Source organism: Notolepis coatsorum, assembly GCF_963971535.1.
Source record: "Notolepis coatsorum genome assembly, chromosome: 11".
Taxonomy (NCBI): domain Eukaryota; kingdom Metazoa; phylum Chordata; class Actinopteri; order Aulopiformes; family Paralepididae; genus Notolepis; species Notolepis coatsorum.
In genome coordinates this window covers 89,988,598-90,015,868 of record NC_140175.1, presented here as the reverse complement: position 1 = coordinate 90,015,868, position 27,271 = coordinate 89,988,598, and the positions used below count along the sequence as shown (strand labels likewise).

The 27,271-nt window shown below is 43.4% G+C and overlaps 2 protein-coding genes across 2 annotated transcripts in view; both read right to left on the bottom strand.

Moving 5' to 3' along the window:
- agxt2 (alanine--glyoxylate aminotransferase 2) overlaps positions 1-5,968 on the bottom strand; it is a 28,666-nt gene extending 22,698 nt beyond the window's left edge. Inside the window, exons 1-2 of the mRNA XM_084324015.1 lie at positions 5,846-5,968; positions 1,889-1,977 (exon numbers count right to left, since the gene is read on the bottom strand). Coding sequence (XP_084180141.1) covers positions 1,889-1,977; positions 5,846-5,945 — 189 coding nt within the window. The 5' untranslated portion in view covers positions 5,946-5,968. The remainder of the gene's footprint in view (positions 1-1,888; positions 1,978-5,845) is intronic.
- Positions 5,969-8,863: 2,895 nt separating this feature from the next.
- prlra (prolactin receptor a) overlaps positions 8,864-27,271 on the bottom strand; it is a 78,262-nt gene continuing 59,854 nt past the window's right edge. The window contains exons 5-9 of the mRNA XM_084324269.1: positions 25,394-25,563; positions 21,279-21,420; positions 13,139-13,235; positions 12,132-12,201; positions 8,864-11,069 (exon numbers count right to left, since the gene is read on the bottom strand). Coding sequence (XP_084180395.1) covers positions 9,987-11,069; positions 12,132-12,201; positions 13,139-13,235; positions 21,279-21,420; positions 25,394-25,563 — 1,562 coding nt within the window. The 3' untranslated portion in view covers positions 8,864-9,986. The remainder of the gene's footprint in view (positions 11,070-12,131; positions 12,202-13,138; positions 13,236-21,278; positions 21,421-25,393; positions 25,564-27,271) is intronic.

Sequence of the window (27,271 nt, the reverse complement as noted above, 5' to 3'; positions counted from 1 at the left end):
ACAACAATCTAAACTATAGCTTTCCCTTCACACTTTTAAGGGTAACAATTGTTTCATTATAAACCAATTGTGTAAAAGCCTAGAAGAAAAATACAGAGGAGCTAAATATTTACAATTCCACATGAAAAACACAAAAAGTCCTCTCACCTAAAGTTCAGCTGTCTTACTCCAAAGAAGACTATGTAGGTGAGCTCTGATCCCAATTCTGGACATTTCCATACCAAAATATGGGAGAAAGCGCCTTTTGGTAGCGAAATATAATGAATGTGACAACCTACCCGTGTGACAACCATCCCTGTTCTCCATCCCCACCCTCAACCATCCCCAGCCCACCTACCAAACCTAGTACATCCCAGCCTAGACCACCTACCAAGCCTAGTACATCCCAGCCTAGACCATCTGCCAAGCCTAGTACATCCCAGCCTAGACCACCTGCCAAGCCTAGTACATCCCAGCCTAGACCACCTGCCAAGCCTAGTACATCTCAGCCTAGACCACCTGCCAAGCCTAGTACATCTCAGCCTAGACCACCTGCCAAGCCTAGTACATCTCAGCCTAGACCACCTGCCAAGCCTAGTACATCCCAGTGTACTCCACCCCAGCTGGAAAAGACAGCCAGCAAGAAGAAGAAACAGAAAAGAAAGAGACAGGAGGAGTCAGATGAAGATGATTGTTTTTGTTTGATTTGGTTTGTATGGAAACATTCTCCAACAGCCGTTCAGGGGAGGTGTGGGAGAAGTGTTGGATGTGCAACCAGTGGGCACACAAGCTCTGCTTAGTTGGAGTGCCCAGACCCTATACCATCACTGTAACTCAGATAGTGAATGAGTGTAGCCTAGTTGTGTTGGCTATTATTGTTAGGCCTATTTATTTTGTTCTTATTTTGTTATATAGGATGTCCTAAAGATGTCTTTCCTGTTTATGTTCATGTTAAGATGCATTAAGTTATGTATTTGTCAACTTGTCAATGCAATTAAAAAATTTAGTTCTTCCTTCTTTTTAAGACTTTTCCCATTAAAACACATAGTGACAACCAACCCCATAGTGTGTGACAACCATCCCTGTGATGGGGTTGGTTGTCACAATGTGTCAGAGTGTCTTTGATAAGTAATTTCCTCTTTGTTACAATACGTTGGAAAATGAGAGGGATATACATTTCAAGCCAACATCTTAAGCTTCAATTTAATGTAGGAATGACTATTGAAAGATGTTTTGATGATGAGAAATTCACACTAGAGTAAAAAGTGTGACAACCATCCCCATTCTCCCCTACATTTGATTTTGATTTGATTTGATTTAACTCTACTGTCTTTAACTATGAATGAACACAACACTCTAACTTACCATCTTTAGATAATAAAGTACTCAAACCTCTACCGTCTTCAACTATGAATCAACACAACACTCTAACTTACCATAATAAAGTACTCAAACCTCTACCGTCTTTATGAATGAACACAACACTCTAACTTACCATCTTTAGATAATAAAGTATTCAACCTCTACTGTCTTTAACTATGAATGAGCACAACACTCTAACTTACCATCTTTAGACAATAAAATGTCTGAAAACATTCTTCCTCTGAAAACTTCAAAGTGAGTTCTATGGTTCTTTGTCTGAGATATGGCTACTCGTGGTGAGAGGGATGAGGGATTATTTTAAAATCTATTATCATATTTTATTGGATAGATTGTGTATGTACACCCGAGGAGTAGAGAATAATGGCGTTTTTGTAAAAAAAATACAAGAAAAGATTTTGGTAAATGATGTGGCCTGTTTGTCAATGCTATTGGTCCATAGCTCCATATTATCTAGGAAGATAAAAAAGTGATGTTTCACTTCGTGGAGTTGAGTCTTTGGATCGATGCTAAAACACCCCTCTCTCACCTGGTATTCCATTGGTTTAAATTCACAAGGGGGCATCTCAGGGAGGTCTGGGGGTGGGTATTTGACGGCTGACCTTTGACATAATGCACCTGTGGGAGGGTTGAGAGAACAGGTTGAGACAAACAGCAGTTGTGTGTAGAATGTTATTGTCTATATCTTTGGCGGTTAATCCATGGGAAAGCCCTATACCCTGACACATATAGGTAACAAGATACAAGATACAAGATACAAGAGTTTTATTTGTCACGGCATACAGGTATACAGTGAAATGCGGGGGGTCTCGCCCGCAACGATGTGCATAATACAAGTAATAATATAATATAAGAGTCCAACCAATAGAGCGACATAGTGCAATAACAAGTAAACAAAGTAGGCATATCGGTATCTGTACATCCTTAAAGTGATCTTTCCTTCTGTAAAGTGTCCGTAGTGTGAGCGTGTGCAGCATGAGTGTGTGTGTGCTCATGTTAAAGTGGCTGCTAGTGTGTGAGCGTGTACAGTGTGTGTGTTGTGTGTGTGCTCATGTGTGCTTGTGCGTGGAGAGTTCAGTGTTCAAGGCTCTGATGGCCTGTGGGAAGAAGCTGAGCCTAAGTCTCTCTGTCCTCGTTACTGGTGCTCGCAGGCGTTTGCCTGACCGCAGCAGCATGAACAGGCTGTTGTTGGGGTGGTGAGGGTCTTTCATTATCCTGCAGGCTCTGGATTTGCACCTCTTGTTGTATAGGACCTGCAGGGTTGGTAGTGCAATACCCGTGGTACGCTCGGCTGAGCGAACCACTCTCTGTAGGGCCTTCTTGTCCTGTGCCGTGCTGTTGCCATACCAGGCAGTGATGTTTCCAGTCAAGATGCTCTCTACAGCTCCGGAGTAGAAGGACTGGAGTATCTTCCCAGATACTCTGAACTTCCTTAACTGTCTCAGGTGGTAGAGGCGCTGCTTCGCCTTTTTTACGACTGAGTCTATGTGTGTTGTCCATGTCAGGTCCTCTGAGATGTGGACCCCCAGGTACTTGAAGCTGCTCACCCTGTCCACGGTAGCCCCGTTTATCCTCAGTGGTGTGTGTGTCTCCTGCTGTCTCCTCCTAAAATCCACGATCAGCTCCTTGGTTTTACCAATGTTTAGGAGCAGGCTGTTGTCCTGGCACCAGCGTTCCAGTACCTCAACCTCCTCCCGGTAGGCTTTCTCGTCGTTGTCCGAGATCAGCCCTACCACCACCGTGTCGTCCGCAAACTTCACTATGGAGTTGGAGCTGAACTTGGCCACACAGTCGTGTGTGTAAAGTGAGTACAGCAGGGGGCTCAGAACACAGCCCTGGGGGGACCCGATGCTCAGGGTGATGGTGTTGGAGGTCTGAGCCCCCACCCTGACCGCCTGGGGTCTTTCACTCAGAAAGTCTAGTACCCAGGCGCTCAGAGCGGAGCTCAGACCCAGCTCGATCAGCTTGTCCACCAGTCTGGTGGGGACTATGGTGTTGAACGCTGAGCTGTAGTCAATGAACAACAGTCTCACATAGCCCCCCTTCTGGCGGTCAAGGTGAGAGAGGGTGCTGTGCAGTACTTGGGAGACCGCATCATCAGTGGACCTGTTTGGCCTGTATGCAAATTGCATAGGGTCCATATCACTGGGGAGGGAGGCACAAATGTGATCCTTGACCAGCCTCTCGAAACATTTCATGGCCACAGAGGTGAGTGCCACCGGACTGTAACCACACTAGTCTCCCTTCTAGGCTCTTGCCTAACACCTGTTGTATGATTCATTTACAGTAGGATGAGTAGGCACAAAATAGCTTTCATAATATCCATCAACAAATCTGAGCTGTAAAACAGTGAGCCAATCGTGTTTTCTGTTAGATCCCTTTCTAAAATAGTGATGGAAATTACGGCTCTTTGAAGGGAGCCAGATCTTTTTGCTCCGTTCCTTTCATCATTATTTTGGTGGTTCGGGGGTTACTTGGTTGATCAGTCTGAAAACAAAATCTTTGGTTTATCCTCGCAATAATCACTAGAATAATGATTTAATAATGATTTCGACCGGATTCAAATGTATATTAAAACCACTGGAAACAACGCCTCAAATCGTTAAAATACAGTATGATATCCAACATGAGTGTGATATTAAGTAAGCGTCCACTAAAGTTTGAATAAAAAAAGATATGCCTATATGCTGTCCTCGACCATGCTGTCCCCCCGATTCGTTCTTACAGTAAAAAGAAACGTGTAAGGGGAGCTCCAGTAGCTCACCGCGTATCTCGGCGCTATTGCGGCGTCGGGGACAACCGTGCGCCGCGTCACGGATCTGGGGTACACGAGTTCGACTCCCGGACTCGCCGTATTTTCTCAGAGTGTCTTTCCCCCGATCTATATCCTATTCAACCTGTTTCTGTCGGTCATGTCTGACCAGAAAAAGCGATAAACGCTAAAAAGAACCAGCTGACTGGTCAAAGTAAAAAAAAAAGAAAAAAAGAAACGTGTATATATTTCTAGTGTTATATATAAGGCATAAGAGAAAATGCGATTGCGAATGAATAATGCTTTTTGCAATGGTTGCAATATCGGATTAAAAGAAACTCGATAAAAACACGTTTTAAAAATAATCGGATTGTTCGCGAACGTCACATCATTAGTCTAAAATCAATATGAAACTGATGCATTAATAAGAGTGGTCCTCTGATGGGTATACTATATACTATACTACTATATGACATGGTCATGTAAACCATATCATCTGGGGCGACAGTGGATCAGAAGGTAGAGCAGTCGTCTGGTAATCCTGGGGTTCCCGGTTCGTTTCCCGTCCCATGTCGTATACTCTATATCCAAGGCCAGATTAAGAATTCAGAGGCCTCTGGGCCAGACTCTTGTGGAGGCCCCCACACACACATACACGTGCACGCATGCACAGTGGCGTTTTTATATGTAAAACATTGGTGGGGCAGCCACTAACCAAGGCTACATACCAGGCAAACTACATTAATCAAAATGACAGTAATCGTTGTTAGCAAATTTCGCACCACATATCAGGCATAGGCTACAGGTAAGCCTGCATTGTTAGTCGTGAAAGCAAATTAATCTGTCCACGCTGAATTAAACCCTCTATTTTCCTCAGACTTTCCTTTTTTTGGATTCATCCATGGGTAGCTTACTGGGGGGTCGGAAACTCAAGATTAGCCACTTGCAGACGGCAGGGAGAGGCACGGGGTGTGACGTACTGTATATTTTAGTTGATGAAATATTTTTGTTGACTAAATATTTTAGTTGATGAAATATTTTTTCATTTCAGTGTCACAGTATGACATCGATCTCCAAAATAATAAAACAAATTTAATTTTTTTTTTTTTTTTGAGGCCCCTCGTCACTAGAGGCCCACGGGCCGCGGCCCAAACGCCCCGGTCGTTAATACGGCCCTGCGTATATCGTATAATTGCTCCCGATGAGCAGGGTGGCACCTTGCAGCATGATCGCTTCCGCCGTCGGTCGGTGTGTGAATGTGTGAGTGAAGAATGTGAGGAACAAATTGTAACACGCTTTGGATAAAAAGCTCCTATATAAAAGCACCATTTATATATCCGTAATTTATCTTTTTCACTTTCGATTTTGCGACTTTTTTCAAGCCCAATTTTAATGTACAAATGGAGACATTGCTCCACGAAACCGGCTATTCTGGACGCACTGAACTTGTGTTGTGTAGATATGGCTCACTGGTTTCCAAGAATGTGGAAGAGATAGCCAGGCTGACTTGAGAGACTATTATGGCTCACTGCACAAAATAGACGTGTACAAGTTAGAAACAAACATTCTCGACATTATCCACTGAGTCGAGTTGATTTATTATTAGCCTACTCGATGATAAAAACAAGTCATTAAAAGTAAAACACGCAGATGCATATTTGAACAGCACTGATTGGAGAACTGAATAGCTCTGATTCTTGTTTACCATCACAGCATCACCATGGAGGAACTTACCACTCGGCCGGTGGAGTTTGGCCATGTTGCCGACTAAACTGCAGGATTCTCCTGTGAGACCCAAACTGGGGCCATTCAAACGAGACAGAATCTTAATCATATTTGCAGGATTCACGGCTTCCCCGTTGCCCTCGGCACCTGACAGTGAGCACAATAGTTATTATTTATTCCTGAGAAGTTGTTGCAAAGGGTGGAGAGGGAGCGCAACCAATGGGGCTGATTCTCAAAGTACAAAGGGGAGCGTTTAATCTTTGGACCATGGCAGGCAGGTTTGGCCGTTGTGCCACAGGCGCTACTAAACTGCTGGATTAACAACAACATAATAAATACGCTTTCACTTTAGAAGCATCCCATGGCAAACATTTGTATTCAGAAAATGCTATGTAGCCTCTAACTAATGTAAAACAAACATTGGTGTAATAAAAATAATAAAAAATCCTATCTCAATTTATTGTAATTAAATTAACGTTGTGATAGATTTTTTACACTATAGTAAATTGCGTTTTATTCACAATATATGTGCATTGTGCACCATCAATTCGCTCATGGATTGTAGCTATATGAGCCAGTATTATAGTGGTGAACAAATAAGTTATCACTCAATTTGAAAAAAAAAAAAAAAACCTTCATGATATTTGGAAATTGTAAAATAAACACCGATCCTCAACTGGAAATTGATTATGTAAAGAGAAGTACTGGTATACTGGGCAAGATATATATCCTGAATCAGAAAACTCTATATACATTGTATTGCACATCATATATCATATTGTGTTGAAACTTGGGGAAATACTTATAAAAGCAAAAGATATGCACACTGCAAAAGGAGCCATATGGATAGTAGACCTACATCATAGTAGATATTTTGATCACATATAAATAGTCTGTTTGTAAAGAGTTAAACATTGAAATTCATGGACTTAATCAAATTCAAAACTGCACAAATTATGTTTCTGGCAATAAAAAACGAATGACGACGCAACATTCAAAATAATTTCATTTAAAACAAACTACTGTATGTACAACTCTTAAAATAATGTGCATTGCATGTTTGTGGGGTATCAGCATGGAATGGTCTGGATGCGAGTATAAAATTAAGCAATAATATCAACCAATTTAAAGGCAGTTATAAACAAGCACTTATGGACACATATAAGAGAGAGGAGCTTGAGCAGTAATGTGACTGCCTAATATATATATTTTTCTCATTTGGATATTTGGATATATAAAAAACTGTATCTTTCATTTCATTTTTCATTATTTGTTATATTATTTTATTTGTATTATATTATAATGTAAAATATTGTAAGGAAGGGGCAGAGCTTATACGTTTTTTTTAATATATATATTTTTTTATTTCCCCCTGTCCCTTGAACACTTATTGAACTGTATGGAAACCTTTTTGTTTTTTTAAAACTTGTTTTATGTTTCTATGGTCGAGACAAATACAAATCTAATCAAATGCTACTACTAGTACCACCGCTACAGCAAGGCTGCTACTACTACTACTACTACTACTACTACTACTACTACTACTACTACTACTACTACTACTACTACTACTACTACTACTACTACTACTACTACTAATAATAATAATATTAAACTATTTATATAGCACTAAAACAGAAACGTGAGATCACAGAAAATCACAACAAGGATTGATAATAAAACATACAGAAAAAAGGACCCATAGCCTGGAGCCTTATGTAGTACATGTCCACATTTCATAAAGATCCATTCAGAAATGAGTGATTAGGAGTGATTTTGGTAAACTGTGTACAAAAGAAAAACTCAGTTTTCTCATAGACTTCAATTCATTCGGCTGTTTTTCTCTTCCTGTTTTCACTTGTTCGTTTTTTGTTTGTTTTTTAGATTCATACACCCCCACGTGGTATATCATTGGAAAGCCACACTCATTGGCTACATCCCTCCACAATCATTTTCGAGATCGCCAAATTATTGACGGAACTAGAGCCCCAAGAGTCAGGAGTGGTATTTTGCGCAATACTGTGTACTTTGCACAAGCCTCAAATACCGGCATGTAACTGGAGAACCGCTGAACGGATTTTGTCGGATTTTATCGTTATCGACAGGCAACAAATAAGCCTTCAATTCGATATATATATTGTATTACAAAATATGCACATCCGAGCCATTAGAGGTCGCCAAAGTGCCGGTGGGCAAATCATCCTCAAAAGGGCCCACATGTGGGGCCTTGCAGTTTAAGAGGCAGAGAAGCTCAGATGGAATTTAATTGGAATAAGCATTATTAGGCTTAGGGAACAGTACTACTTAGTTAACTACTGTGTTCTAATACTACTTAGTTAACTACTGTGTTCTAATACTACTTAGTTAACTACTGTGTTAGTGTTATAATACTACTTAGTTAACAACTGCGTTATGATACTACTTAGTTAACAACTGTGTTATGATACTACTTAATTAACAACTGTGTTATGATACTACTTAGTTAACAACTGTGTTATGATACTACTTAGTTAACTACTGTGTTCTAATACTACTTAGTTAACTACTGTGTTAGTGTTATAATACTACTTAGTTAACAACTGTGTTATGATACTACTTAGTTAACTACTGTGTTATAATACTACTTAGTTAACAACTGTGTTATGATACTACTTAGTTAACAATTGTGTTATAATACTACTTAGCTAACAAGTGCACTGACAACTATTGGGTTGGAGGGGGAGCCAGGAGGGGGGGGGGGGAGAGACAAAGGTGTATAAATGGAGGGTAGACAGATTGGAGAGGTGTGGGGGGAATAATAAGAATATTCCACAGCATGTAGTTTGCAAGATTAGCTGCGGACAGATAGAATCATGCACACACACACACACACACTTACATGATCTCTCCCCAGGCCTCCGCCTGGTGGAGATCCAATTACATTCATTGTTATTATCATGTTGCTATTCCCTTATCGATAATCCTATTGCTATTTTGACCACAAAAAAGAAGAGACGTTTATGTTTATATAAGATTTTTATTTACCAGCACACTCACCAATTTAATAGATCAATGCAGTAATGACTGTACAGTATGTACTGTATATACATGAAAATAGACTCTGTATGAAAAATACAGTCCCTATCCTGGGGAACAATTTATCTTTCTCACTTATTTCTTTTTAGCTTTTATACAAAATCTCAAAAATATCTCTAGGACTCAGCAAGCATCCTGAAGGTCGTGACCTACATGGACTAAAAGAAACACAAATACAAAAGTTCAAGATATGATGACACATTTTATGTTTTAGCTTGCAGCCACTCTGGGTTCTATACAGATAATCTTATCCATTAGATAAAGTTATATCCATTAGATACCCGTATTACACCAGTGTACAGAAATGATACATTGCAAGTTCTTTGGGAGAGAGAAACACAGAAGAATAACAGAGAAACAATCAGTAGTAACATATACAGTAGTACCCAGGGGTGCAGTGCTGGGCACACGCGGTCAAACGACGTTTGGGCTTCGAAGTGCGCGCATCTTATTATTATGCAAAGTCTAGGTGATAAGTGCCTAACTTTGCATAATAATAGGATACCGTTTGGCCTTCGCCCATATTACGACTGCACCCCTGGTAGTACCACATCATTTACACAATCATCTTCATTTTATGATTGATGATCAGAATGTATCAGTGCAGTATAATTCGCAGAGACATGTCGAATAAAAACCAGCGCCTCGTCTTTTGTGAAATAGAAATAGATCAACTCTGTGACCCAAAAAATTGCCTCTCTTCATGTAAATAAATGGCTGCATTTATATAGCGATTTTATCCAAAGCGCTTTACAATTTGTTCCTCACATTTGACCCATTCACTCACACATTCACACACCGATTGCAGAGGCAACCATGCAAGGTGCCAACCTGCTCATCGGGAGAAATTAGGGTATAAGTGTCTTGCTTGAGGACACTTCGACACGCTGCTCGGGAGGAGCGGGAATCGAACCGGGAACCTCCGGATTACCAGACGACTGCTCTACCTCCTGAGCCACTGAGACACTGTCGCCTCTCCTCAAGTGTCCCGTGTGTTTTGGGGAATCATCCGTCTTTTAAAGTGTCTAAAGCCTAAGTGAACCTAACCCAGAACCAGTTGGGGCTCGGAGAGTACTTAGAAAGCGGGCAGCATGGTGGCTGTGTCCACGTAGCCATTTGCTGCCATGACCATTCCTTCCTGGCCTGGCATGGCTGCGGTGGGGGCACAGACCGCCGGCTTACCCGACATGTGCGTGGGGGCGACGGTGGGTAACGTAACAGCTGCGTGACAGCTTTCTGACGCTCCGTTGATCGTCCCCTGGTTGTCACAGCGCCACCTGTCCCCCTCCTCGTCCCCCGCCTCCGCCTCCCTCTGCAGCAGCAGGACATTGTCACCGTCCACCCCCTTCACCTTGCTGTAGTCCTCCCCCCGGGGGATCTCGGGGGGGCCCGGTGAGAGGGGCTGGACGAGCACCATGTTCTCCCGGTTGACCCGCTGGACCTCCACATACTCCATGGACTGGGAGGGGGGGGGAAGCAGCCCGGCGGCCGCTCGTTTGCGCTCGGCACTGGGGATGTTGAACTCGCTGTGGGCCTGCAGGTGCCAGTGGGGCTGGAAGGGTACGTGCTGCTGGGGCCGCATTTTGCCCAGGCGGAACTCTCCTAGCCCGGGGTGGGAGGCCGCGGAGGGCGGGGGGAACAGGTTGTCAGAGAGACAGAGCTGCTTGGTCGTCTCCAGAGACCCCCGCTGGCCCAGCGGTCTGGAGCTGTACTGGGGCAGCGGAGAGAACAGCGAGGGCCAGGTCTTCACCCTCCCATCAGACAAGGCAGGACTCACCATGTCGTCTTGGGCCTGGCTGACCTCTCCCTCCTCCCAGGCTGCCTGTTGCCTCACCTTTGCCTTCCTGTTCCCCTCCTCCTCCTCCGCCTCCTCCTCCGCCCCTCCCCCGTCCTCCTTGGACTCCACGTCGCCACACTTCTCCATCAGCAGGGTGTGGCTGTCGCAGCTGCCCCGGCCGGAGTCACTGTCGGACGGGGAGCCCTTGGGTTTGAGGCAGCCCTCCTGCGGGTCCTTGCCCTCCTCCTCCAGCAGCAGCCCCTGCTCCTCGGGGATGTACACCTCCAGGTTCTCCACCAGGAGGTCCTCGTAGTCGGACGAGATGGTCAGAGGGAAGCTGGGCACCACCAGAGCGTTGAAGACATCCTCGGACCTGCCGTTCTACAACCAGAGAGACAACATTCATCAGTTGCTGGGAACGTGTAAATACACGGTTAAATGTTTCAAGTTCAAGTTTCTTTAATAGTTGTCATAGTAAAATACAGACTATTTTTCAAAGTGCTTAACAACTTTTTTTTGTATACAATTTTAATTTTCTCTTTTTTATACATAGAATATAAAACAAAACATGACAACACATAATACAGTAATAATAATAATAATAATAATAATAATAATAATAATAATAATAATAATAATAATAATAATAATAATAATAATAATAATAATAATAATAATAATAACAGAACAACATTAGACAATAATGATAACAACAATAATGACAAACAGCATAGTAACAAAATAATAGAATAATAAATACAGGACCTAAAGAATTAAAACAACTTATATTCAAAGCGCTTAACAACTTATGCCTCACGTTCACCCATTCACTCACACAAACATTCACACACTGACGGCGGAGGCAACCATGCAAGGTGCCAACCCGCTCACCGGGCGTACTTAGGGGTCAAGTGTCTTGCTCAAGGACACTTCGACACGCTGCCAGGAGGAGCAGGAATAGAACCGAGAACCTTCTGATTACCAGATGACTATAGTCTATAGTTATATCGAGGTCATCATTCTTGCACACCTCAATACTATAATAGTCTCTGTAACGGTGTGTGGGGGCGGAGCAAAGCAGGTTATAAGAAGTAAGAACACCCACACACTTGCCGTCACTCACTCAGTATTATTTAATGCAGTGTTTTGGTCTGGTTTGTTCTTTTTTATAAGATAAGACAAGATCAAATAAGATATTCCTTTATTGATCCCCTTGGGGAAATTTGGGCGTCATAGCAGCAGGTATGGGCAGGGTAATAGTAGAAAGACATAAATACTGTATAGGCAATACAATTTAACTTTATTGGGTGTTGCATTAAATATATTTAACAAGTGATGACAGTGTGTGGGTGTCCTTACTCAGATTTACATATCATATTCAGAGTCTAAAGAAAGCAATCTTTGTCATATACATCAAAACCTTTTTATTTATAAATGTTTTACCTTGAGAAGCTGTTTATCAAATCCTTTGATCTTTGGACCTGGAACTGGTGGCAGGATGCAATGCTTTACACTGGAGTCATTATGAAGACAAACATGAGGATTTATTAGCCACTGATGAGGACAATGAATTGAAAGATGATTGAAATTGGCTATTTGAGTTTTCTACCCAAATGTCCCCAAAAGTGATGAAAACAATATACTAATATAGTCTATAGTCGTGGGGCAGCGGTGGCCTAAAGGTTAGAGAAGCGGGTTTGTGACCGGAAGGTTGCCGGTTCGATCCCCGGGACTGCCAGGAACACCAACCGCTGAAGTGCCCTTGAGCAAGGCACTTAACCCCCAACTGCTCCAGTGGAGTTGCTCAGTGGCCAATGGTGTCAACTGTGGTTGTACTGGGCAGCTCCCAGGTGTGAATGGAACTGTGTGAATGTGAAGCAGGGCGTTCCTGAAAAAGAGCATCTGTGCTCAGCGAACCTACCCTGGGTAAATAAAGGTTTAATACCTTATACTTATACTCTACACAGTTCTTGTCCATTATGGCTATCTAATATTAGATTAGATTCAAATGCATTGTCATTATACAGCACAGTGCAGTACAGCGAAAAGAGAGTGCAAATGTAACAGTAAAGTGCAATAGTAATATACAATGTACAGGTGATTAAACTGGATATAAAATATATAAAATAGTACTACTGAGTAATTGTGCTAATGTATGGTGTATGTATAAAGTTGTAGTATTAATATGTACAGTGATACAGGTATAAAGACACTATGGCAGTAAGAGTAGGTAGGGATATGTAGAGATATAGATATATCTACAGGTTATATGCAGGTGTATAAGTAGGTATATAGAAGGAGTATGCAGGTATATTGTTTTGTGTTCTGTGGGCCCTAGGAGGAGCGGGTGCTGGATTTTAATTAATGGACATCCTAATAAACACATAAATTCATGGTAGAGCTTCATGAAAACAACTGAATGAATGTTCCATGACTTGTCTTCCTCTCACCTGTGGCTCTTCACATTGAGGATCCATGTGAGGATGATAAAGATGAAGGCCGAGAAGATCGCAACGAGGATCCACACAGACTCCTCCCGGGGGATATCTGGAAGACACGACCACAACAACAACTAGAATTATTACAATGTTTATTTACATAGACCTTTAACCCTTTCACTACCACACTACAGAAGGTTAACCTTTCACTACCACAGTGTGGTAGTGAAAGGGTTAACCTTCTGTAGTGTGGTTGTGAAAGGGTTAACCCTTTGTCATGTGGTAGTGAAAGGGTTAACCTTCTGTAGTGTAGCAGTGAAAGGGTTAACCCTTTGGTAGTGTGGTAGTGAAAGTGTTAAAAGGGGGGGGGTACTTCACTTCACCAAAAAACCCAATGCTGATTTATTTTGCACATACTGTAATCTCACACACATCCCAAAACTCAGAAAACAGTTTAGCACACATTCATTTAGTTTGAGAGTAAATTTGTTTGAATGTGGCCACCAGTGATGTCAATCAGGGAAATGTAATCCTTGTGTTGTATTAATTACAGCACCGTGAAATTATGTAGATGAAAAAGTAGCAAGACCTGGGCCCTATTCCCCGTACCTGGTTCAACTAAGTCGATCAAAAGTCCCATTATCCAGATTCAATTAACCTGGGCCCTCATTCATCAACGTGACGTGGAAAATCTTCTATTTCCACACATAAGCAAGTGCGTACACTGTAGAATCAGTGTACGCACAAAATAAACGGGATTCACCACACGTGCGTACGCAGGTTCTACGCACACCTGTCATGATGAATATGACTTTGATCCTACGTTTGAGCTCGTGCACTGTTTTAAGTATTTGCATACCAGAACCGCCCCGATTAACCATATACGGTAATGGACACCCCCATGAAATGTGGAAAAATGGACTAAGCCGAGGGAAGCGTGTCATGAGACAGGCTGACAGACGTGTACACTTACGGTGATGTCGGATATGATATCTATTAACCATTGCTGCATGGGCAGCGCAAACACTAATAAAGACCGCGCTGGAATATGACTGCCTTTTCCCGTGTTGTTTGATTAATACCCAGGGATTAAAGTTCTCCTCAATTTTATTCCAAATCGCGATGGATCTCCCGTCAATTTTCTACCTGCTGCATATGATTTCTAGAGGCATACTACAATCTATTTTGATGTCAGTATTGGGTAGCCTATATAAACAATAATACGAGAGCATATACAAGAACAATGAATCTCACTGCATGTATGATGTAGCCTGCCTTTCAATACATGAACTTGAATCCCATCATGTTTGTGTGTGGGACTCACAAGGCTGTTGTCACAATGGGTGGTACCGGTAGAGTAATAACAGTCCACACAATATCACGATGGACCATGCCATAGCCTATGTTCTATTAGGACATGATCTGTGACGACAAATGTTCTAGAATGTTTGATTAAGATATCATACTCTGACAGCATGCCTATGATCAACATAAACGCGAACTTGAATCCCATCATATACATAGTCTGTCCACTATCTGGTGTCATTGCAATGCGTTTTCTATTCTTTCTTATACAGTAAAAAGGGGGAAGAACACTATATCGTGGGTGTTCATATGACTTGTATTCTGCTTACAGCTTCGAAATTCCACTTGTTTCGTTTAACGTAAAGCCTTTTAAATATAATCAAAACGTTCCCGTGTTTCTGCGATCTGTGCGCAAAATAATAACGAGTTGAGCTTTATGATTTATGATGAATTGAAAATGGGGGACCCTGATGTAAACAAGACGAAAGTCTTTCTCTGGTCTGCATCCCCTTAACAATTGTATGTACTGAGCTGTACTGTACTGTACCCATTCTGCAATCTGTTAATAAACTTTTCAATCAATCAATCAATCAAGCTACGCGGAGCGCAGTCAGTCAGTAGCCTACACCCCGTATATTCCGATAACGCTATATAAACCATGCTGCATTCATTCTGAGAGAAAGATCTATTATTCCAAATGCTATTTATAGGGTTTTGACCATAATTACACTACTGTTGCTATTTTACAATGAACTATAATGAACTACGGTTCATACAGAACATGCCAGTGTTATTATGCACAGAAGCTCATTTCCTTGTTGTAATAATATATTCTACCACTGGGCGTCAGCTAAGTGTGGTCCGAGCTGTGCGTACACATAAGCACAAAGTCAAGTTCAAGTTGAAATTGATGAATCCCACTCTTTGCTTAGAAATGATCGTACGCACAGGGTAAGCACAAATCTGTGCGTAAGACACGTTGATGAATGAGGGCCCTGATGTTTGAATCCATGCTTTCCCTGTTCCTCGAAGGTGGATTCAGTCTCGTTAATTCCAACCAGACTTGATGCTCAGGATCAGTGCGCGCGGCCGCCTCAGCTGAAAAGACAGCAGGTGTCGATCGCAGAAATCATGATTTTCTAACGGCATTGATTGATTGATTGATTTAAAACTTTATTAACATATTGCAGAATGGGTACAATACAGTACGGCTCAATAGCCTCGCCGACAAGTTAAATGCATAATCTATAGGCTAATGTTAAGTCCCTCATTACCCCAATCAATCAGATTATATTTCTTTAAATATGCCTGATGGCAGTAGGCTTAATGGAATGAATAATCGAATGAGATCTATTGCTAGCGAAAATAATTAGTTAAACTCTTTCAGAATAAGTAGATACAAACAAGCCCAAAGAGTATCTAATTGATACGAATTAATAGATGCTTATGAGGATATCTGTACTGTATGCGCTCGGCTTAGGTAACATGTACTTTATATATAAATACAGTTTTCAAGGCGCGACCCCCGAAATAACGTGTCAGAGAGGCTTGGAGCCGGCTATACAGTTTCACTATTAATCAGGTTTTAATCTGTTTCGGACATAATCCATATGCATTGAATTGATTAACATTTGGTTTATACCAGTGACACATGTTCATCATCAGATAACAGTGCTTGAACAGATAAATGCATTTTCTCAAATGCATTAATGTCAACGGCTCATTCAATTTCTCAAATCCGTCAAACAGCGCATCTCATCAGACATTTTAATTCCAGTTACAATATCACAATAACGTGTGAGTGATACAATTCAACAATCCACAGATTCAGATTCCTCGTAATTCATAATCCACAATCCACGCATAGACACTTCTTAGACACAATTTATGCTTGAATGAAACACAATCCGGGCGCTCTGTTAAGCAAATACATCCACAGCGAGCAGAGAATATGAAACTAATCAGAGCCAAACTCCCGATAGGTTTCATTCATTCAAAATATCCCAGCGGGATTCACATTTGCAATGATCCGTTATTAAAATAACCACATGCAGTGTGTATCGCGACTCCGAGCGCCGTATCCGTATAAATATGACGTGCATTATTTAGGACAAAGTAAATCTATAGGCTGAATATGATTTATTATCAGCATTTAGGTCTATTATTTTACATTTCAAAAGCCCCCTCTAGGAAAACGAAGCACAAAAACATAATTTAGAATGGTATAATGCAGATCTACACTGTGGTAATTATTTCAGGAAGCGAGCTGCATTTCTTTGCGAGGGTGTGGCCATGGTTCATCCAGCTAACTGAACTTAACCATGCTCCAGAGCAGGTTCAAACTTTCTGATCTGTTACCATGGCGATTTAGAAAATCCGACGTCGGGGAACGGAAATGACTGGCTTAAGTCAAGCTATGCTGAAAATTATCCGGCTAACTCAGTTAGCCAGGTACGGGGAATAGGGCCCTTGTCTCATAGAGACTGCTACCTAATCATGTCATTGAGCTGTAATTAAGACAACACAATGATTTAATGTCCCCAATTACATCAATGGTGGTCATATTCAAACCCACTTACTCTCAATAAATGTAAAATGTAATGTGCAAAACTGTTTTTAGACGTGTGAGATTATGTGCAAAATAAATCAGCATTGTTTTTGATGAAGTGCCCCTTTAACATACAAAAACATGAAAACAGTCTCTGTTATTTAGTATACTGTATACCCCACCAATACCATCTGTCTTGCATCTACTGCCTGGGAAAAACCTTCTATACATTTAACTATGTTGTGAAACTGACAGGAAGTAGTTTGATTGACTTCCACAAGTGGTATGGTATGGTTTTATTCTTAATCCCTGAGGGGAAACATGGTTTGCCACCAGAGCGAATACAAATACACAAACAAGAAACAATTACATACTGTACAAGTTACATAACACAGTAAAAAGAAGAGAAGAAGAGAGCCTCTCAACACAGAGCTAGCGGTGTTCGTTAAAGAATTTAACCGCAGCAGGAACAAAGGACCCTCTCACTCGCTCAGTAGAGCATCGAGGCATCAATCGCTAAATGAGCTTTGCAGAGCATCAAATATATTGTACAGAGGGTGGCCTTCAAAAGATAGAATGGTGTTCAATTTACAGTGATGGGCAGTAGCTAGCTACAAGTAGCGACGCTACATAGCTTAACTACATTTCTCAGTAGCGTGATGGTAGCGTCGCTACTTTTGAATCATGTAGCGTTTTCTGTAGCGCAGCTATTTATAGAACGAAGTAGTGACGTAGCGACGAGGAAACGCTACAACGCTACTATATCGGGAGAAACAGTCTAGACTATAAAGATTTGTGAGGAGAAAAAAAAACACCCCGTAGAAAACCCACTATGATTGGTTGGTTGGTTTAGATATGAGTATGACGACTCACGATTGGGTATGGTTAGGCCAAAACATTACGGGGAGGCCAATCAGAGGCAGGATAAGGCGGGACTCCAACCGCAAATCAGGAAGTGAAAATCAAAACAGACCACTGATGAATGAACCAGTCCGCGCAAAATGGCAGAGGGATTCGATGTTTCCAGGGCTTGTGATGGCATTGATGAAGATGATGTCAATAACAACAATGCCTCTCCATGGAATGAATGAATGGAAAAGATGAAGTTGTGGGATGCAGGCGCGGCATATCTAAGGTAAGGCAATAATAATGTTGTTAAACTGCCGCCGTGCACTGCAGAATTGGGCTGTGTTGGCACTTTCTTCGTCTGTTAACTTACCATGGTGATTGATCTGATCTGTGGTCTGGGGTCCCCACATGATTTTGGGGCCATGGAATGTTTTGTGAGTTACATATTTAAATACATTTGGTCATTTAGCTGACGCTTTCATTCAAAGCAACGTACAAATTGTGTACAACAAGTCAGCAGGAGTGGTACATATCTAGCAGCCAAGGATAAGTAGTATTGTTTGTCTAGCAGTGTCAAGCTTGAGTGTTATACTCTGAGTACATACTCTACTGTAGTAGTATAGACATATTAGCATAGTTGGTGGTAGTATAGACATGGTAGCATAATAGTAAAATGCAGTAAGACAGTTATTATTAGTTAAAATTCAGATATTGAAGAAGTGTGTTTTTGGTTGATAAAGTGGGCAGGTTTCAGCTAGGAGAGGGTATCAGGCAGCCAGAAGATGCAGAGTTTAGGGATAAATAATACATAAAGATAGAATAGAAAAGAAACTGAGCATTTTTTTTGCCTGTTTGGTGGACACTTGATCATGAAGTAAAAAAAAATAAAAAAGGAGTACAGATGTAGCTAGCTATTTTTGCCATGTTCTTGTAGTGTAGCTTGCTACATTTATCTGGGTATAGCTTCCATTGTAGTTGAGCTATATTTAATCGAGAGTAACTTGTAGTGTAGCTTGCTACATTTTCCAAGTAGCTTGCCCATCACTGTCAATTTAGTCCTAGTTCGCTTGGCAATAATGATCTCCAAGGAATCAGGAGGGAGGCTAATCACTGAGCCAGCCTTTTTAATGATTTTATAATATATATGTTTTTGTCAGAGCACAGCATAAAAAAGGACACTAGCAAGGATACCTTGGTAGAACACATGAATAAGTGACCTGCTGATATCAAAGGATCTAAGCTTCCTCAAATGAAAAAGCAGAGACTGGGTTTTCTTGAACACATAATCTGTGTTCTTCTTCCTGTCCAGCTTGCTGTCCAGGTGGACACAGAGATACCTATAGGACTGGACTATTTCTACCTCCTGTAGAAGTGCCAACAATAGAAGTGTAGAAGTGCTAACAATTTCTACCTCAAATATCTCAAAAATCTAAACACTGGTGCTGGTGCTTTTTGAATGGGCTGAAATGACAGTTTGTAGCAAGTCTGACAGGCTTCTTAAAATGGGTGGAGTACCCTTTCATTTTGTAATATGACGAGTTGAAAGTATACGTTATATCAGTATCCGCCATTACTCTCCTGACTATTGTTCATTAGGGCTGAACAATTTATAGAAAAGGCCTAGAAATCATATTCTACAGACGTAAGAAACAATAATAATAATAATAATAATAATAATAATAATAATAATAATAATAATAATAATAATAATAATAATACATTTTATTTATAAATCGCTTTTCAAGAACCCAAAGACGCTGACAATGAGCAAAAACAAATGAACAAAGAAACAAAGAACCACAGGGAATAAGTATGAGGACAAAGGACATACAACCACGGGTAACAAGTAACAGATACAGAGTCCAGTAGGGGAACAGTCAGGGAAGTAAGGAAACCAAGGGGAAGGGGAGGCAGGAGAGGGAGAGAAAGTAGGGAAGGGGAAAGGGAGGTGGTAGGTTGGAGGAGGGTGGTTATGGGTAGGGATGGTTGTATGCTTGGGAGAACAGGTAGGTTTTGAGTCGGGATTTAAAGGTGGAGAGTGAGGGAGAGTCACAGACAGTCTGAGGGAGGGTGTTCCACAGTCTGGGTGCAGCTCGTGAGAAAGCCCGGTCACCACAACGTTTAAGTTTGGATGACAGGACAGTGGGGGAAATAGTGGAAGAGGACCGGAGGGAACGGGTGGGGCAGTAGGGGAGAAGGAGGTCAGTCAGGGGGGCAGGCTATGGAGGGATTTGAAGGTGAGGAGTAGTGTTTTTTTTTTATCAACTTTTTCTCCTTATTTTCTATTTTTCTCCCATTCCAATTTCGTATTTCCAATTCTTGAAGTTGATGCGTTCCTTGATCGGGAGCCAGTGGAGGGAGTGGAGGACAGGAGTGATGTGTTCACGGGACCGGGTGTTAGTGAGGAGGCGGGCGGCTGAGTTCTGGACCATCTGCAGTTTGTGGAGGGAGCGGGAGGTGATGCCAGTGAGGAGGGAGTTACAATAGTCCAGGCGGGAGGAGATGAAGGCGTGTATGAGGGATTCAGCAGCAGGGGGGGAGAGGCAGTGACGGATTTTGGCAATGTTGCAGAGGTGAAAATATGATGTTTTTACAATGGAGCGGACATGGGGGTCAAATGAGAGGGTGGGGTCGAGGATGACAAAGAGGTTGCAGACTAGGGGGGAGGGGGTGATGGTGGAGTCATTGATGGTGAGTGTGATGGGTCCGGATCTGGTGAGGGTGGTGATGGTGCCAATGATGAAAAGTTCCGTCTTGTCACTGTTTAATTTGAGGAGGTTATGGGTCATCCAGGTTTGAAGTTCAGTGATGCAGGATTCGATGTGACTGAGGGGAGGGCTGTGGGGGGATTGTGTACTGATGTAAATTTGGGTGTCATCAGCGTAGCAGTGGAAGTTGAGGTGGTATTTACGTATGATGTGACAGAGGGGGAGAATGTAGCAGATGAAGAGCAGGGGGCCTAGGACTGAGCCTTGGGGGACCCCCTGTGTGACTGGGGAGGGGGAAGAGGTGTGGCCGGAGATGGAGATGAATTGATGTCTGTCAGTGAGATAGGAGGAAAACCAGTCAAGTGCTGTGCCCTCAACACCCAGTTGGTGAGGGCACCAGCATCAGCGGAGATGAGGAGGTCGTTGATGACTTTGACCAGTGCAGTTTCAGTGCTGTGAGCAGGACGGAAGCCAGACTGAAGGGGTTCATAGAGGGTCTTTGGCAAAGATCTCCACAAAAATCACATCATCATTATCATCATTATTACTTAATACATGGATACCTTTTTTCAATGAAAATGAAAATAATGACAGAAATAACACAATTCCCTCTAATATCATGAATCATATCGCAAATGCAATATCTGTCAAAAGATTTGCAATATGAGATGTCCCCTATATCCAGCACTAGTGTTCATATACTGACATTGCAGAGCAGGTGCTGATTACTAGGCTGACTTACAATCAGGAGCTTTGATGTAGGCGGTGGCACTCCATTCACTCCAGAAGCCATGGTCTGGTCTACAGCGAACCTGGACCATGTACGCCCCACCAGAACGCAGGCTGAAGATGTTGAACATCTTCTGCTGACCTGCATGGTGCTCCTGGTGTTAATACACACACACACACACACACACACACACAGTTGAGATAACATTAGTGAGTAATGCATGGAGTTGATTGCTGTGCCTCAGATTTCTCTAGAAGAGAAGCAGAGAACCTTCACTTCAAGGTACATCACTCGTTCCCTTGTTCAAGTCATATCATATTTGTTGAAAATAATAATAACTTTATTTGTATAGCACTTTTCATACAGAGGTTGCAGTTCAAAGTGCTTCACAACAGTAAAAAATACAGGCATGAGCGAGCATAGCAAGGTATGGTAAATCACAGTGTTTGACATTAGGATCTAGCATCCCAATAGGCTGTTTACAGTTTCATTCAGTAATACAAATAATAAAATAGTTTAAAATGATTAAGTTTAAAAATAGTATAAAAATGATAAAATAGAACGGACGTACAACAACAGTAAAAAATACAGGCATAAGCGAGCATAACAATTAAAATTGTAAATAGCAAGGTTACAGTAAAAAGTGTGATAAGATTGTTCAATCAGATGATGACAGAGTAAGTTAAAGGGATAGTCCACAGTTTTTAAGAAGCCGTCTGATTTCCCGGCAAACTGGGAGTCCTTTCTGTCCGTCCAAAAAACACTAGCGCCAGTGATTTGGTTTCTGCGACACCATGAGCAGAAGATACTAGCATCTGTTAGCATCTTGCTAATAAAGCATGCTACTGGAAGTCAGTGGGAGGGCCTGAAACATGAATATTGTTAAGCAATGTAATTCAGAATGCTTATCCCCCATTGATTTCCACTAGCGTGCTTTATAAAGGGACACTTCTGATGTGTGGACAACTTCAGTTTGTACAGACAGGAGCTTGACTCTGCCATTGACTATGCATTGGTTTGTGGTTAACTATCGTAAGGTTATGTATATAACCAAGTTCTATGAATACTGGTGACGCTCAGCGTCATCTGCACTAACCTCACTTCGTGCACAGCACTGAATAAAAATCCACAATGTACCTTTACATACCAGCATCCGTCTGGCCACACCCCTATCCGCTACCTTCATAAGCAGGTGTGTGGTCACCTACTCGCCTCCTTCCCAAACTTTCACCACAAGGCGAGGTCAAGGGCCGCAGTGGCGTCCCGACGCTGAGCGTCACCAGTATTCATCGAACTTGGTTATATACATAACCTTACGTTCTATATCATACTGGCTCCGCTCAGCGTCATCTGCACTACAGGAGCTGAGCGGGAGCCAGAAGCTCGACAAATGTATTCCGCTGAGGCCCCCCACAACCATCAGACCGGAGAGGACCGAGCCCCCCGACCCTCCCTAATGGAGGATACCCTCCCTATTGGAGGACGGGAGGGAGACGGATCCGACCGTGCGAAGAGAAACTCGAGCAACTCAACGCACAGGGTGAGCAGACCGTGGCTTGACCCCACGACTACGCACACGCACAACCCGCATGCCACCAGGGAACGAACGGAAGGAACAACCCTCGTTACTGCCCCCAAAATCACGGGGTCAATGACGCCAAAGCATCAAGACCTCACCAGGCGGTCACTTAGTGACACCGCCCCCCACATCGCCAGCGTATTCGGACAGGGCCCCTCCAAGAGCGGGCCCTTTTCCCCACTAGTACGCCGCCTGGCACACTGACCCTGCAACACAGGCAGTCAGCATGGCCGTAACTTGAAGCACTCAAAAGGCTATAGCTATACTACAGCGGAAGCAGGCAGCGCACCGGGGAGACAACCCCAGAGGGGTCGATCCCTTAAACCAGGCAGCAGGCGTTAGACCCGAGCCTGGAGCACTGCGGACGAGACAGGCGCCAAAGGGGTCAACTGAAAACAGCACCCCGGCGGAAGGGGCGTATGCTGGCATTGTTGCGCACCATGACAAAGCCTCTACCAAAAAACCCCGACCCAGAGGGGCCGAGGCAGAGAAGGCTGACACGATTGGCAGACGTCATGAACGTGCAGGGGCACACTCAACCGGGTAACCCGGGAGTTGACTCTGCTCCAACACACCAGGGAATCAACCACCCTCTTGGTACCACATGCGGTGGTTGTTCCTATAACCCCTCAAGAAAAAACTCCAAAACACACCTGCGGGTATACACTGGCTATACCGCAGTACAAGTGTTTCAGTCTTCAAAAAAGGGTTATTCCAGGCCTACGGGTCGACGAAACATTACTTCGGACCGGGCCCGGCGGCTCGGGAAGCTCCATACCGCCCGTCAGTATCCCGGACATGAATCTCGCCAGATGCGCGATGTTAGAAGTGGCAGCCAGAGATTGAGTCGCGGAGATAAATGACTGGTCACTCCAGAAAGCCAACCGCCTCGCCGATTTCCCTTGGGGAACCGGCTTTCGTAACGGCTCCCACACCACCTCAGGACAAAGGAGAGCTGCCATCGGCCTATCAAGCCGAGGCACCCCCTCCTTCATGCCGTCTACCAAACCCACCACCCTCGTGACTTGCACGTAGGCGGGGGTGAGGCCCATGATGTGGGAGACCACCTGTCCCTGACGGACGTAGGCCTCCATTGAGGGGAAAAATGGACAGACAACGTCCATCCCTCTCACAGGACGGCGTTGCCATAGATGACCTATGAGATCATCAGGAACAGGAACAGGCAGTGGCTGCGGCAACGGCACGCCGTTTGCGACTGCCGCCGCCGCCATGAGCTCGGGGAACAAAGCATGCAGTTCCCCCTGCATACTTTCCCCCACCGAGCTCGCATCCCTCACATGCAGCAGACTACTGGTTACAGAGCCACATTCTGATGTGGCTGATAGCAGGGCATCCCGCCGCCGAGTCGGAGGTTCTAACCCAACATCTGCGTACGAGGAACCCCAAGGAGACCTCTCACCCCCCTCCAGTGTTACCTGCACGGGCGGCGGACATGTCTCCACCGGGGCGTCGAACAAGAACCCGTCCGCTTCTACCATGTAGTCCTCTGTTTCCATTGGCCATGGAGAATCAGACGCATCCTCATCCGGCTCCAGCAACTCACCAAAACCAGGCCGTTCGCGTCTACAAGCCACCATCTTGCGACGGGAGCGAGCCGACGCAAAAAGTTTGCGTCTCAAATCCTCCGCCACCAGAGGAGCCGGCCGCCCAACAGCGGACGACTCTCCGGAGGCAAAGGAACCAGAGCCGGAACCAGGCCATCGCACAGGAGACGGCGCTGGTGCACCAGCTCCTTGGAGAGGCAAACTATCTATCGGACGCCTACCGGGCGCGGCTGCCGACCACGAAAGAGGCCTCAACCCCGCTCCAAGACGCACGACAGAGGAGGCAATGGAGAACCGCTGGTGAAGGGTGACGTTGCTAGCGCGACCCTCCGAGGTAAACATTATGACTTAGCTTTTTTCTTTTAAAATTTATGAGAGAAAGAAAAAAGCAAGAAAAAATGTAAACACGTAACTCAACTTTCTTCAGCTAAACAACCTCGTCAAGTGGGGTATACAACAGGCACTTCCTTGTGGTGAAAGTGAAGAAGGAGGCGAGTAGGTGACCACACACCTGCTTATGAAGGTAGCGGATAGGGGTGTGGCCAGACGGATGCTGGTATGTAAAGGTACATTGTGGATTTTTATTCAGTGCTGTGCACGAAGTGAGGTTAGTGCTAAGAAAGGACTCTTACCATTCAACAACTTCTCCCATAGACTGATGTGTAATGTAGCCTACCAGTAATCTTCTCCCATAGACTAATGTGTAATGTAGCCTACCTCCCAGCCCTTTTCTCCCATAGACTGATGTGTAATGTAACCTACCAGTAATCTTCTCCCACAGACTGATATGTAATGTAACCTACCTCCCAGCCCTCTTCTCCCACAGACTGATATGTAATGTAACCTACCTCCCAGCCCTCTTCTCCCACAGACTGATATGTAATGTAACCTACCTCCCAGCCCTCTTCTCCCACAGACTGATATGTAATGTAACCTACCTCCCAGCCCTCTTCTCCCACAGACTGATATGTAATGTAACCTACCTCCCAGCCCTCCTCTCCCTCCAGTTTAACGAGGAGCTCATAGATGAGGGTGATCCAGCCCGAGCGAGTGTCGGCCTTGCGGGGCGGTTCCCAGGACACCCGGAGGAAGGGCCCTCTATCATTGTCCTCTATCACAACCACCGTCACATTCTCTGGAGTGTGGGGTTGGACTGGAGAGAGGAGAGAGGAGAGAAGAGAGAAGAGAGAGGAAAGAGGAGAGAGGGTGAGTGGGGATGTGACAGAATTCACCATAGAATTATATAATCTTGTGACATTATTTGATTAGGGGTGAGCTACTCTTATAACATACTTACATTTACATTTACATTTAGTCATTTAGCTGACGCTTTTATCCAAAGCGACTTACAAGTTCTGTACGACAAGCCATCAGGAAGGGCACAACTCTATCAGCTGAGCAACAATGTTCATCAAAGTGTTGAGTGCTACAGTGTAGGTTAGTTTATTAGGACAAGTGCATGACAGTACGGTTAGTTAGGGTTCGATTTTTTTTTATTGTTTTTTTTTTTTTAATTCAGATAATGGTTGAAGAAGTGCGTCTTTAGTCGACGGCGAAAGATTGGACGTGATTCGGCTGTCCTAACTGGGGTGGGTAGTTCATTCCACCATTGTGGGGCAAGGACTGAGAATAGGCGACTTCTCTTTGATGACCCTCCCGGAGCTTGGATAGGAGTAGGTCTGAGGCGGCCAGAAGATGCAGAGCGTAGGGGTCTTGAGGGTGTGTAGTTAGAGACCATTGACCGGAGGTAGGCGGGAGCGGTTCCCTTTGCCGCACGGTATGCTAGGTCGAGGGCCTTGAAGCGGATTCGTGCAGCAATGGGGAGCCAGTGCAGGTCCCTAAGAAGTGGGGTGACATGGGCCGACTTCGGTAGGTTTGAGATCAGGCGGGCCGCTGCGTTCTGAATGAGTTGAGTTGAGTCATAATACTTATATATTAATAGTAGTTGGGTGAGGGAGAACCGTGTCAATAACAGAGTTGTCTGAGATAACAGCTGTGGTCAGACTAGAGAGGTACAAAGAAGCACTATTTTTTTTTATTATTATTATTATTATTATTATTATTATTATTATTATTATTATTATTATTATTATTATTATTATTATTATTATTATTATTATTATTATTATTATTATTATTATTATTATTATTATTATTATTATTATTATTGGTATTAACACATCCTGCGCCAAAAACGTCGTACAACGTGATTCAAGTTCATGCTAATTCTGCCATTCCACGGCGTACGAATGGCCAGAGGGTGAGACCTATAAACACATGAAGGGTGCCGTGACTGAAAAAAAAGTTGAGAAACGCTGGTATATGGTGTGGCTCTTTGTGGTACGACAGTAATTTTTGTGGCTCTTAGTCTCTGACTGGTTGGCCACCCCTGGTGTTGTGAAGGATCAGATTAAACCGAATATATATATTTATTTATATATATATATTTAATTGTATTTGTATATCGTTTGATATCCCCTGTATATTCCTTGTACAATATGCACTGAATATCCCTTTAGTCTACTAAACAGCCCATAATAGTTTCATTCTACCATTGGACGAGAACCTGGCGCCAGGTTGCCATACCCCTAGGTCCAAGTTCAATCGTGCCGCCTAACATGTCGTGGCAAGCCCCGGTTCCGCGCAGGAATATGTCGGGCGAAATACGAATGGTACTATTTGTTCATAGCGCATATATATATGGCGCAAGTAAAGTAGAACTTTCCTTTTTAGTCCAGTTCTTTACCCTCCAACAGAGTGACAGACGCAAAGCCTCCCCACGACGCACGTGTGGTGTAGTAAGGCCTACTTGGCCCAGAATAGGCATTGAGATATCGTGTAGATTAATAGTTGAATAGTCA